The 14,426-nt window shown below is 33.0% G+C and overlaps 1 protein-coding gene across 33 annotated transcripts in view; it reads left to right on the top strand.

The window, feature by feature from the left end:
* Positions 1-14,426, top strand: part of LOC106078342 (titin-like) — a 533,611-nt gene that overhangs the window by 79,079 nt on the left and 440,106 nt on the right. For 31 of the 33 annotated variants that reach the window (XM_056014739.1, XM_056014738.1, XM_056014737.1 and 28 more), the window contains 19 exons: positions 146-319; positions 3,017-3,145; positions 3,766-3,954; positions 4,305-4,481; positions 4,578-4,727; positions 5,260-5,382; positions 5,682-5,873; positions 6,150-6,333; positions 6,792-6,910; positions 7,047-7,171; positions 7,773-7,993; positions 8,359-8,655; positions 9,938-10,092; positions 10,351-10,499; positions 10,654-10,789; positions 11,059-11,239; positions 11,766-11,953; positions 12,843-13,133; positions 13,692-13,972. In XM_056014739.1, the coding sequence (XP_055870714.1) occupies positions 146-319; positions 3,017-3,145; positions 3,766-3,954; positions 4,305-4,481; positions 4,578-4,727; positions 5,260-5,382; positions 5,682-5,873; positions 6,150-6,333; positions 6,792-6,910; positions 7,047-7,171; positions 7,773-7,993; positions 8,359-8,655; positions 9,938-10,092; positions 10,351-10,499; positions 10,654-10,789; positions 11,059-11,239; positions 11,766-11,953; positions 12,843-13,133; positions 13,692-13,972 (3,461 nt within the window). Of the gene's footprint in view, positions 1-145; positions 320-2,603; positions 2,730-3,016; positions 3,146-3,765; positions 3,955-4,304; positions 4,482-4,577; positions 4,728-5,259; positions 5,383-5,681; positions 5,874-6,149; positions 6,334-6,791; positions 6,911-7,046; positions 7,172-7,772; positions 7,994-8,358; positions 8,656-9,937; positions 10,093-10,350; positions 10,500-10,653; positions 10,790-11,058; positions 11,240-11,765; positions 11,954-12,842; positions 13,134-13,691; positions 13,973-14,426 lie in introns of all 33 variants that reach the window. The other 2 variants (XM_056014720.1, XM_056014734.1) reach the window with 2 other exon arrangements.

Genomic DNA, 14,426 nt, shown 5'->3' with positions numbered 1-14,426 from the left:
CTTTGTCCATGTCAATACTATGTTGGTTGTTTCGTTGTCAATCTTGTGTAGATGAAAGCCCTATATAGGAAATTATAATTTAAAAAATTAACTTAATATTCATTTAAATATGACTTGAGTGTAATGTTAATTTTATTTTTGTCAGATTTCTGATGACTCAAGCTTGGACTTGCGTAGCTCTGTCCAAACTGTTGAAAGAATTTTGTCTGATGGCCGCTTCAATGCAGTGGTCAATTACTGGGAAGCCTGGGAACAGCATGTCTCTTCTAGCAAGCAGTTCAAAACCCAGTGGCATCAGTTCATACAAGAAGCCAGAAGGGTAAGTCATGCACAGAGTGGTGATTAGTTTGAATCTCACATTGAGTTGGTCTGATAAAAGAATGTGTGTATTTAAAACAGAGAAAAATATATTATTGAAAAGCATTGTTGAAATAAGTAAACTTTTTTTTGTGATAACTTTGTAATTATCATGAAGGAATGAAAAAATAAATCCTTTACTTAACTGCAACAGTAAGATGGTATAAATGTATGTGCAAATTATAACAGATGCAAACTGAAACATAAGATTTAATGTCGTTACAAATTATCTATATATTATTCTTAATGGAAAATCAATTGTTATATACTAATTTGACCTTTAACACCTGGTTTGCTTCATTTCTTTTATATCTATTAATTACAAAACTATTAACTCTATACTACTTGGATAAATACACAAATGGGCATTAAAACAATTTTTAAAAATCTGTGGCTTAGTTAACCCATTGATGTTGAACTGCTTGTTTGGCCAACTTTCACCTTGAGACTAGTGGTTTTTTTTTCCAAGTGCTGGCCTACGTATTTGTTCTCTTCCTTGAGTTTGATGTAGGGAATGGATGTGTAGGCAAATAAACAGTAGTATAAAGCTCATATTGGGCCTTTAGTAACATTTTATCCATCTTCATTACTTATTTTAAAAAAAGGGCGATTATTTTATTTGTAGTAAATTTGTAATTGTGGGTCAAACTGACAATTTATCGACCAGGATGATAAAGGGTTAGCACATGTGTTCAGACTACACTCATCTACTAACAAAAAGTGTGTAAGAAGAATCTTGACACAGTTGGTGAAACAGGACTTGTCTCTTTTTAAATAATAATGATGTGTTTTAACAAAATATTTCTGTATACAATTTTTTTTTTGTTCCTTTGTTTTTTTTTAAGCTGCACATTCACACTGCATGTTTTGCCATTCAATGTTTTTTAAAACTTATATTTTTTTCAAGTAATTTCTTTGCTGAAACATTAACCACTGCAAACATGACACTGCTTTATTAACTGCCAGTGATAGCGCAAAATTGTGTTCCCTTAAAACTATGAGCATAGACATCTTTTAAGACTAAATTGACAAATACAAAATGTGACAACTTGTATTGCTGCACAGCTGAATAACCCTATGAAATAATACAGCAGTTTAATATAATTGCTTCTTTAAAATGTTTGCTCCATGTTTCATGAAGGATAGAAAATAGCTAAATATAATGATCACTGTATAGCCATTTTTAAAGATTGTCTTTTATTCTTGGTCTCAGTGATTAAATTTTTTTACATATTTACTATGATCTATTAATCTGCAATTAGACTTTAAGCGGAAATATATTTCTTTGTTCATTGAATCCTTTTCTACCTTTTGAAGGTATAGGTCTAATGTTTAATTAATTTTGTTGAAACTATAAATGATTTTTTAATTGAAATTCATTGGTGAAGGGAGAAAAAAAAAGTGTTTAGAAAAAGTAAATTCTTTTATTCAAATTGTGGTAAATGATTCATGAACAAATTAGGTCTCATATGTTTCATCACAACACTTTCCAAGGTTGTTCTCAGTCTGTGCAACTTTTGTCTCCCCTGATTGGTTTAGATATAGTTTGGTGAAGCACACAAAAATTATTTTACAGCTTGCTATTTTCTTTTATATATATATTATATAACATTATTTTCCCTGGCAGTTTTTTAGCTGGGGTTGTTTTGTGTAGATATTGTTTGGTGAATTTTACTAGATCTATAATTTTAGACTTAAGTTCAAATATTACTACACTAAATTTAATTTTTTTAAAAATCATTCAAGAACTAAACTTTTTTCAAAGTGGCAAATCATAAAGCACTTTGAAGTATTCATAGTAGCAATGCTTTAAAGAAGTCTTGTTATTAAAAAAAAGAGTATTATTATTTTCTTGATTAATATTCTCAAGAAGTTACTTGATGAAAATCATTAGTTAGCTTTTTGCTTCTAATAATTGACTATTTCATTAGTCATTACACATTGCTTGCTACTGCTTTTATTTGTTTATTTACAACACTTTGTTGTTGATTATTTTAAAGGCCTTATGTTTCAATTTGGCTTGCAGTCATCATGGTATACACATGATTCTAATTAGAATGATATTAACATATCATTTGAATCATAAAATGTCTCCTTTTACTGCTGCACTTTTTTTTCTTTTTGTTTAGTAGTTGTTTTTTTATTACGCATATACATAAGGGAGAGAGAGGATTGCTTTCTTAAGTGAATGTAGATCTGTGAAGTTAAAGGATCTAGAGATTAGCTCTACTGTTTTGTCATTTCAGACAATTGATAGAGTTATGCAGATTGAGAATGACTTTTTCCCACTCATATCAGGCGAGCTTGGTGATTCGTTACAACAGACTAATCAACTTCAAGCTCGCTTGGATCACTTTGTGCCCATTTATCAGGTACAACCATTCATTTTGCAAACATGCACGCTTGGTTGGACAGAGTTCTGACTGGATGAAATGTAGCAATCCTAATACATCTTTTTTTTTTTAAAAAAAAAAAAAAAAGACCTAAATATTAACCAATAACCTTTTCCTATGCAACCGATGCCAATGTGAATTTTCAACATCAATCATAATGAGATTAGTAAGAGACTCTCCACTTATGACTCTGTTCAACTTGTGTGCATGGATATTTGTAGATTCTAAGTATTTACCAACGGATGTCATTGGCTGTCTTTATTTAGACTATTGATAATGTAATGAAGTTAGAGAAAGACTTCTTCTTGCCTTACGTCTCTGGCACACTGGGCAACACTGCACAAAAGGCCAGAGAACTCCAAGAGAAATTAGACCAATTTGTGCCCATTGCTAAGGTAAACAAATCAAAACAGCTATGGTTTAAGCAAATGAATGAATTTTATAAAAAAAAGGAGCATTTTTTTTTTAAAGTTGCAGATCTAAATAACTTTAACTGTATATGGTTTGGAAATTTAGAAGTTTAAATTAAAAAAATAAAAATATGTAATTGATAATAAGCAGTATTTTTATAGTGACATGAATGGCAATGAGGCTTTTTCTCCCATAAACCTGTGGTCAAATTAATATTGAGAAATTACTAAATGAGGACCTTCTTGAATCTTCTTAGATATGTTATATGTATAACAAAGTATAAGGATGCAAATAGTTCAGGTATACAAAAAAGTTTGCCTATGTGACAAAAACATTTAAAAAACAAAATCACAAATTAATATCAGAATTTTTAAATATTAATAAGTATACTTGATCTCGAATAAATAATGAGAACATTTAAAATTATTTATTTTTAATGAATTATTATGTGATAATTTAACAAATTATGCTTATTTTCTTTGATTGTTTACTTTTGTACTTTTAATTATACATAAAGACTTATTAATAAAGTGGACTATTATGTCTGTGATCTCATTCTGCTTTTTGTGAGTGCATCAATAAATAGCACAATCTTGTATTGCAGGAAGCTCAAGCTAAAATTGAAGAGCACATCAAGACTGCAGAGCTTCTTGGATTAAAGGGAGATACCAAGGGGCAGAAAGATCAGATCATCAAAGAGCTGATCAAAGTGCACCAGAGATTCCAGGCTAGAATCAATGAGTACCAATTACTTCTGAAGATGACTATTGAATTCTACAAGCACATTGGGCAGGTAGGATACAGAGATTAACATTAAGAATTTTTTCCTAATTACTGTTAAAATGTGCGCAGACTAAAAAAAACATATCAATCATAAAAACGATTCTGTTTATTAAAACAAAATGGGGTTAAGTGAAATTAAGTAAAAAAAATATCCTTTTTTTTAAATGAAAAAGACTGAAATAGTTCTAAGCAGATAAACTGTCTCTTAATGGTATTGTTCATTAACTTAATTTTTTTCTAACCTATATCTTATTTATCCCTAGTTTTCCTAAGAAATTATGTTATTACATTCTCTCTTCATCAATTTTTTTCACAACAATTGATTCTAATGTCTTGTATTTCTTTTGTCTTTCAATTAAGCTTGATGAAATGATTGAAAAAACAGAGAAGGAGTACCTTCACTCAAACCTGCCAAGTGATCTAAACCAAGCAGAGTCTATGTTAGAACAGCATAAGCGCAAGAAGACTGAGGTCTCACACCTTATCAACTACACTGCCGAGGAGGGCGATAGAATTGTGCGGCGTGTGCGCCAGCAAGTATGTTTCCTTTGTAGATTGTTTGTGTTGAAATTAGAGAACAAACTTGTTTTTATTTTCTTTAAACTTTTAAAATCTTTTTTTTTTCCTTCACAGGATGCTAGTGCCGCTGCATCTGATGACATCCGCCATGTTTTGGATGTTACAGCTGATACCAGACGTCGATGGGATGAATCATGGGAAGAGCAGGAACGACGTCTGAGACAAAACCTGCAAATCTGTCAGTTTAATTTTGACCTTAGACAGGTAAACCCCATTCTTACTGTAGTAAACCTATGGCAAGCACTCAACAAAAGGAATGAACAATTAATACAAGTTGAATTAGTCACTAAAAGTATAAGGCCAATATCAAATAGATCTGTTTCTAATTTTTGTTTTTCATGCACACCAGATCTCAGTTGTCTCTCATTGCTCATCAAAATAATCTGTCCATCCCTAGTGTTGGACAGTCCTGTGGTGCAGGATCTGAAGGATTACATTTCATTACAGTGCATCTTAGAATAAGTTTTAACTTACTCAATTATTCAACATTTGAAAAACTCATCTCTATATTTTTAGTTCAGCAAATAAGATGGTTTTTAAGAGTTCAAACATCACTAATGTTTTGTTTTTAAGACTTCAAACATCACCAATGTTTTCTTTTTAAGACTTCCAACATCACCAATGTTTTGTTTTTAAGACTTCCAACATCACCAATGTTTTGTTTGTAAGACTTCCAACATCACCAATGTTTTGTTTGTAAGACTTCCAAAATCACCAATGTTTTGTTTTTTTAAAGATCCATTCAGAAATTGATCAACTACACCAACATTTACAATCCAGACGAGGAAACTATGGAACCTCTTTACCCAATGCACAAATGACTTCTCAAGCATTCAAAGAGTTTGAGAAAACTGTTGAGGTGAGAACATGTCTCCATTCTCAATGCATGTTGTTAGTGAACAGGTTTTTGGATGATTCTTTTCAGTAAAGAACTACAATCATTACATTGGCTGAATGTGAACTTCAATTTTTTTTTAAATAAGATAAATCATACTGTTAATTTTGTCATTAAGTAATGGTATCAAAAAAACATGGATCATTTTTTCTGCTGAACTGCAGCTAAACACTCAATTAACTTAATTAACAATTAAAAAGTTATTTTTTGTTTCAAATTACCTGTAAGTTGTAACCTTTTACTGATTTGTCTTTGACTTACAGGTCATTGAAGACAAGATTGACAACTTTATCAGCACAGCTGAACTAATGGTACAGGATGAGCACTATGACTCAGACAACATCAGACGTGAGGCTGACGTCCTGCGCAACAAGTGGAGCTCTTTCCATGCTGGAGTGAAGGATTACAGAAATCAGTTAGATTCCAGCATACTCTACTTCACTTTGATTGAGGAGGTTGGATTTTTTTTTTATGTGTATAAAAAAAATATTTCCATCATAAATGATAATTAACTGATGTTATTGTTATTATAAATTATTAATAGATTAAACAAATGCAAAATTTGTATGCAGTGTTTAATTACCAACTTATTGTTCCTGTTAATTCTAAATTGAGAAAGCCTGACTTAAAATTTCATTAGATTTCTAAATATGTTTCTTATATCAACATTTTATTTCCTTCTTTAAGACCCCCAATGATATGAGTGTATTTTGTAACATATCTCCTTACAGTGTGAGCAGTGGATGAGAGAAGGTAGCCAACTCTTAATTGAGACAGGCCACCAGGCGCCCCAATGCAGGACATCACAACAAGCTGATAACCTCATCAAAAACTTGGAGAAGTTTGTAGAGAAAGGCAAAAACAAACAAGAGGAAAGGTTGCAGAAAATATCTGAGCTGGCAGTCAAACTTTATGGTACTAATAGATCTTAAACAAACTTAACTGCAGATAACAAACAGCTACTTTGTTCCTAAAGTCTAAATCATTTCACTTATGTAACTTTCAACCATAAGTCCCCCCTACAATAAAATTTTAAAAACAATTATGACAAATGGTTTGGCTGTGCAATTAACCATAAAAAATTTTTAATTTGTTCAATTAAAAATCCTGTCCTTTTAAAGATAGCTGTTAATAATATTTAACGTCAAATTTGGTATAGGCATTATTAATACATCATCTTCATGATGCTGAAATGCCCTGCTACTGTTATTGGAATATGAGACTTGCACATATCCTAATTTGTGTCTGCCCAAGCTTATTTCATTCTTTTTAAGATTAAGATTTATTTTTATAGTAATAAACTTTATTTTGTAGAAATTCAACACTAAAAATGTTTGTTAAATTGTTGTGTTTGTCTTTGTCATATAAATTAGGTGACCAAGGGCCCACCAAAGTGAGACCTCTAGTTATTCAGTATCAAGATATGATGCAATCATTTGAACAAGCTGATAATGAACTATCCAATTTAAAAGATAATTTAGAAGGGAAATCAGTGAGTAGACTTTGTTTTTTTTTTGTTGTTGTTTTTTTTCATTGTAATGCTCAAACCAAAACTAGTATTTCTGTGTTGCTAATTGTTAAGCATTTTCATGCAGTTACATGTCCTTATACTTTCTGTGTGTTTTCAGCCTGTTTCTGTTGAAGAGTTTATGCCCAGAGATGTGAGTGCAAGAGTAGCTGCCCCTCAGCCCAAAGTTAGACCCCCCAAGATTCTCCAGCACTTGAAGAACTCTGAAGTGATGGAGGGGGAGAAGTAAGTCATTCTATATAGTGCTCATTTTCATTGTATGCAGCACATGAACCCACATTGGGCATAACATTTTCTTGACACTCAGGACATTACAATTTGCTGGCTAAATCCACTTAGTTGTTGACACCCCTACCATCCTGCTTTACTTAGCAATTTGGTGGCTTCAACCCTCTAATTCCTGGTCATGTGGTTTGTGCTCGAGACTGTCTCAATGGTATGGGTTTGAACCCTGCCTGCTTCCACCCCCCACCATTCTGTAGGATGTTTGGGCTAGGATATAATGAAACAAACATCTTTTATTTTCTTTGATAAAATTGATTAGCAAACAATTGTTAAAGACATACAAATCAAATATTAAAATTAAAAGATCAGATTAAAACTAAACAAGAACTTATTTGCAGCTTTCTTTGTGCTTGTCAGTTGAGACATGCTATTTCACTGAGTTATGAGTGTGTTTTGAGGTGTCTCTTGTACTAAGTTATAAGTATATTTGAATACGTTTCACAGACTAAAGAGTTTATCTGGGTCATTTTATACAATGCTGCCTATTTTCTAGAAACTTGTATATTTGACATAATTATTTTCATTCCTTTCTATTGTATAGATTCACTTTTGAATGTAAAGTGGACAGTGACCAGGTGCCAGAAGTACGCTGGTACAAGGACAACTTGCCCCTAACAAGCCCTGACTATGAAACACGGTTTATGAATGGAACAGCAACATTGACCATTGAGGAGACTTTCTCAGAGGACACTGCCCGCTACACTTGTCGCTTCACCAATGATGCAGGAATGGCTGAATCTTCAGCCTATCTGACTGTTAAAGGTTGGTTCATTTTATCTGAGCATTAGTAAATCATTGCATTCCAGTCTATATTTTGTAAATATCTATATCATTATAAATGTATCTCTATATATATATTTGATTGATCTGTTTATTGTAATTAAGTATCTATATCTATGTTTATTTAATGGAAGAACTGCTATGATTTATAAGAATAACTAACTTTCATTTTTTTCTTGAAAATCTTGATAATAAAGGATAATATATTGTCCTGTTGTCTTGCTCATTGAATTGTGCTCTGCACAGTTTTGTATACAATGTGTTTTACATGGGTAAATTCTAGTAAAAAAGATTACTAAACATATACAATTGGAGTAGCTTACCAAAACCTGGTACTTCCATCTCAGAAACCCACCAGCAGATCATGCCCCCAGAATTCACCAAAAATCTGAAGTCAGTGGACCTTCCTGAAGGTTCTCCCCACTGTTTGGAGTGTCATGTGGTGGGAATCCCATCTCCAACAGTTTCCTGGTATATGGATGACATCAACATTGACAACTCACCAGAGTTTGTCATTACCAAAATCAATGGCACATGCACCCTAAAGATACGTCAGTCACAGCGCCATCACAGTGCACGCTACACCTGCCGTGCCTTAAATCCTGGTGGCGAGGCTTCATCATCCGCCAGGCTTACAGTCATACGTAAGGAGCAACTTGTGAATTCGGAATGGACTTTTTTTTTGAATGCATGTTTTAACTTTTTTTCATTTTGACTTCAGTCTTTTTCTTAAAAATAAATATTTTCTAATGAGATTTCAAACTTTCTATTTTAGGTACTACTTAGTAAAATATTTGAATATCAAATAAATAAATCAATACTAAAACAAAATAAATTTATGCAATGCAAAGTAAAACAAATCAAACGTATTTTAATGTTATGAGCCCCAAATTTTTCACATTATTTAAAAATGAGACTAATATTGTTTATGTTTTCATTCTAATCCTCTTTGCATACATCTTGATTTTTTGTATTGGCTTGGATGTTTTAGAAAATCTCTTAATTTCTACATTATATTTAAATTATGTTCTTTTTCTGAACTATTCATAAAAAAAAAATATAATTGTTTACTTTCTACTAATTAGATTTTGTTTTCTTTCTAAAGAGATTTCTCTGCATGTCTTGTCATTGTTTTATTTTCCTTTCAAATATTCTTTTAAATTTCAAGTTTGGTGATGAGCATATAGTTTGTTTTTTTAAAGTCTCATAGCCTTGCTCTCTTTCTCCATGCATTCTTTATTTTGTCAATTGTGGCATTTTATTTTAGAGGTTAATTACACTGGCTTTAAGTAGATATTTAAACACTATGATTATGTAAGTGCTTTACAATTTTTATAATCAATAAGTCATGATCAATGTCTCTTCTTAAATCCTTAGTATCATTTTGTGTTTTCATTTAATGCAAAGGCCACAATTCTTATTTTACATGATTTTATTTTCCATGATTATTTCACAAGACTACTAAAGAAAGTAATATTATAAACAGTTATACTGTCATTTTCGTTTTCACTTAAATGGTAGATCAAGATGCTTTTTGAGAAATAGTGTGGGTTTGGAAAATTAGGTACTAAAGATTCTGTATTATATGTGTGGTTAAAATGTTGCATGAAGATAAGTTAGTTTTAAGCTTAGAGTAAATTTTACTTATAGTTTTACCTGTGCATTGGTATCAAAAGTATTTCTCATTTAGCTATTTTAAATTTTAGGATAATATATTGGTAAATTTTTGCTTTGTTGCCTGCTTCCAATTTGTCAAGGATTCTTATTTCTTGGGTAGAAATATACAGTAACTTGGTTTGAACATTTCCTTTTAGTAAGATAGTATTCTGGCATGTTTAATATTCAATTTTCTTCTTCATCAAACTTTACTTTTTTTTTTACTTTATTATTTAAGATTCGCTTTAACTATTGACTTTGCAATTGCAGCCACTCAAGTACCCACAATCCAACAGCCTCTCCAGGATGTCTCTTCCTTTGAGGGCAAACCTATTCACCTGGAGATCAGATTCATGGGGGCACCGCCACCAGAGGTTATCTGGTTCAGAGGCAGCAATCGCATTGTACCTACCAATAATTATAAAGTAAGCATATATTTCTTACTATAATGAGCTTACATTGTTGTAAAAGCTAACTTATAAGTTTAAATTTTTGTATCTGTATTTAGTATGCACATTTTCATTAGAAACTATTTTTAATTTAAAACTTTCAGTGACTTAAAAAAAATTACTTTTGTTGATTTAATATACTTTTTTTTTGTTGATAATTTTTTTTTACTTTATTTTCTTACACGATGTGTGAGATAAACATTTGATATTAAATGATTTCTTCATGGTGTTTAGATCACTGTCAGCACAAACTTCTCATCTTTGGATATTCGTGAAGCATATTCTGAAGACTCAGGTTCCTATACTGTGATAGTACGCAACATTGCTGGGGAGGCAACTTCTGTCTGCCAGGTTGTCATTGAACCATTCTTATCCAGCCCAGGGTGAGTTGTCCCACATTTTATCCTACATTTCACACTTACTGCTTTTTATTCTTAGAAAGTAACTAGAGAATGAACAGCTTGAACAGGGACTATAGTTTTTGAATCAAGTTTCTTACAAGAACTAAAATCCTTTACTTTGATTGTATTTTAACAGAGAAGCCTCCCAAGCTTCAGCTGAGATGGAAGCTAGACAGCCTCAGTTTGTACAGAAACTCCCACCAACTAAAGAAGTTCCTGAAGGCACAAAAGTCAGACTGGACTGTGTACTTGTTGGACACCCAGAGCCAGAGGTCAGAAATTCTACAAGTTACTGTTTTATTCTAAATACATTTATATGAAGGCTAGAACTGCAGGTTTATAGCTAGGATTGGTGTTATGGTTTCTGGGAGAGTGTTATTATATTTTACATAGATAATTATTGTTAAATTTATATCTTCATTTTAAACCATTATATGCTTCACAATACTAAATAATACTATATTGTTTTATTATAGAATCTATATTTTGAATGAATTTCTTTTCCATGACTCTTCAAAGATATCATCTATATGTCCATTAGGTGATCTGGTTAAAAAATGACAAGCCAGTCAAAGAGTCTCCAGATATAACTCTTCTCTTTGAAGGTGATAGGTGCACACTTATCATCAGAGAAGCTTTGCCCAATGACAGTGGTTACTTTAAATGTGCAGCTAAAAACCCACTGGGTATTGCAGAAACAAGCTGCAAGCTTCATGTTGAACGTATGTTAACATTTTAACAAACATTTCTTTTTCATTTCATAATTTTATTACAAAACATATTTTTAAAAAGAAAGTAAAGCTCCCCTTTCAAACATTGGGATCTATAGAGCAGATGATGTAAAGGTCATCTGTTTCAATGTCAGACAGTTAAAAAGGGTGTCATTTTGCCAGCAATTGACCAACTTCTTTACTTTTTTAACTAATGTCATGTACCTATTAGAGTTGGTTTGACTCAGGAGTGTCCTTGAAATCCAAGAATTAAAACTCCAAGACCCCTCTGTTCTGAAGCCAATTACTTTACCACTCATCCACCACTCCCTACTAAATGTATGTCCAAGGCTAAAGAATTTGTTTCTATTGTCATTTCTTGTAGTGCTGCCTTTTAGTTGAATACACTGACAAAAAAAGCTCTACTTTTTTTTTAACATATTAGCTTCTTGTTGTTGTTTTTATTGTAATTGGCAAATCTTGTTGAAATTGAATCACTTAGTTCTAGTTTATCCAATGATCTGATTGCATTCTTCAGCTGTGAGTGAGATGTCTGATGTATCCATCTCTGAAGTCTCAGCTCCACAGTTCACCCAACCTCTCAGGGACCAACAGGTCAAGTCTGGCCAGCGGGTGTGTCTACAGTGCAGAGTTAGTGGCCATCCAATGCCCACTGTTACATGGTATAGAGACAACCATTCTTTAGAAAGCTCTCCAGATTTTCAGGTAATTATTGTGATTTCAGTTGAGTCATAGACTTATTTTTCATTTTTTAATATTTTTTTTTTCTGAAGCCAAACATCCTAGCTACATAAATAATTTGACATAGCCCTAATGTAAGATTAAAAAAAAAGTTTTATGTTGACTGTAAGAGGCATGTTTCTATGGCCTCCTCCAGTCGCGGAGCGACTATGGATCATCTCGGTGAGATGAATGCCTGGGCACTAGCTGTGGTCGGAACGATGTCGCCCACACATCAGTTCCCCCCTCTCCACGCAGCTAATGTATCCAAAGGAATGTCAGTGCCGATACAGTTTGGGGTCAGCGGCGTCGCAGGTTCTGCCAGAGTGTAGCACTGGGTGCTGCAAACTGCCTTAGGGTCGCCAGCTCCTGATTTTTACTCAGGGTTGACTCCCGAAGCCTTTCCCATGATTGGGTATAGCTACAAGGCAATAGAGGTTTGAATTCAGAGTTTTCCTTCTCCTAGGTGGGTAGCCAGCCATGGCTTATGAGCCCCTCCTGCCCAAAGCTTACTGGTTAATGCGCCAGTTACTCGCCTTTGCTCCTTCTCCTGTTAGTGAGAACAGTTCCACCAGACTCAATATTATCTGAGCCACACTGAAGGCCAGGATTTGGACTGGTTGTCAGAGGCTATTCGAGATGCATGCCATTTGGAAGCATTTTATAGGTAGTGGAGTGTTTACATCCATTACCACTTCCGGCAATGACAACCTTGTGGAACCAAGAGGCATGTTATGGCAACCTAAATATCTAACACATTTAGTACAAGGTAAATTAGAGTTATGTGCTTTTTAATTTCATAACTTCATTTATATTCATCCTATTTTATATGTCAAAATAATCCTTGCATATTCTTGAATTTCTACTTTAAAAGATTACTGCCTTTGCTGATGTCCATTCTTTGACCATACCTGAAGTGTTTGATGAGGACAGTGGAAGCTACACAGTCAAAGCTGTGAACAGGGCTGGCGAAGTCAGCTGTGCAGCTAAATTGACTGTTCTCCCCGCACCTGAGGAGGAGATGATGGAGAGAAAGAAAATAAGCAGACGTGAACAGGTTCCTCAGGCCCCACCAGAATTTAGGAAACTGTTCCAGGACGTTAATGCTAAGCCAGGAGATACCGTGACTTTTGAGTGCACTGTCACGGGAGTGCCAAAACCTAAAGTAAGAAGCAATTATCAAAGATGTGTGTGTATCACCACCGACTCTATATATATCATATAGATATATCTATTACAACAATACAGTTTTTTATGGCTGCCCCATTTATATTAAATATAGAATTGGAATATGATGTAGTAGATCTACAAACTCTAAGAGTTTCACATTGAATCTTGAATATTAAGTGGGTAAAAATCCTTTTTTGACCTGATGCTTCATGATTATCTGGCCAAGAGATGTAGGTTTAGAAAAGTCTACCAACTGCGATATTTTTCATTTTCTTCATCAGATTTCAAGCATTGCCAGAACTAGAGAATTAAGAAACATTTTAACTCTTGTGTTTGTTAGTATAATGCTTTGAGCCTATATTATGTTTGTTAACAGCCCTTTATAAATTAAATTATTATCATTATTATTTTGTTTTTTGTGTGTGTCAGTTGTATAAAGAATAAAGCTGAAAAAAAAAACATTAGCAAAGTACATTTCTATTTTATTTTGAATCAACAAATATATCTCATGTGATGTAAGATTTGTTAATTTGTATTTGCTTGCTTATGTCAGGTGAGCTGGCAGTTTAATGGCGAGCCACTGGTCTCACAAGATTACATTACCAGCATGGAAGGCAACACCTACCGCCTCACCATCCCTGAAGTTTTTGATGAAGATGCGGGTAGGTTCTCTGTTTCTGCTGAGAACCCCAGTGGTAAAGCCACTTGCTCTGCTTTGCTTTCTGTTGCTCCACCTCTACCATTGGTCCCTGCACCATCTGTTTCTAGAAGCAGCCGGCCAGTCTCAATGGACATGTTTGACGGAGGTTATCCATCTTGGTCAGAATCAGAAGTGTAAGTTGAATCTTAACGAAAGTTTTTCTTCTTCTACTTGATTGTAAATTGTATCATTATGATATTACAACGTGACTAGTGTGTTTCATTTCTGCATGTCCAGTAAAAAAAAAGAAGTTTTTGGAAATAAATATTAAAATTATATTGAGGTTAAATAAAATGATTATAATAGGAATTGTTATATTTTAAATGTCAATATGTTAGTGAAGTTAGTGTTTAAGACTGGTTTAAAAAGATTATTAGGAATTGTAATTAAATCCTTTTACCTAAAATATTTCATAAAAACTACAAAGAGTTTTATTCATTAGTAACCCGTGACTCAAAAATAGCACTATAACTGGGTGTTATAATATAAAAAAAATATAATAAATTACTCAATGTGATAAAATAATTAAAAAGTTTTAGGGTTTACTAAAAAAAAGTTTCTACAAATATAATAAGAATTTCCATTAAA

Source organism: Biomphalaria glabrata, chromosome 16, assembly GCF_947242115.1.
Source record: "Biomphalaria glabrata chromosome 16, xgBioGlab47.1, whole genome shotgun sequence".
NCBI lineage: Eukaryota > Metazoa > Mollusca > Gastropoda > Planorbidae > Biomphalaria > Biomphalaria glabrata.
This window is presented reverse-complemented; position numbering and strand designations above follow the sequence as displayed.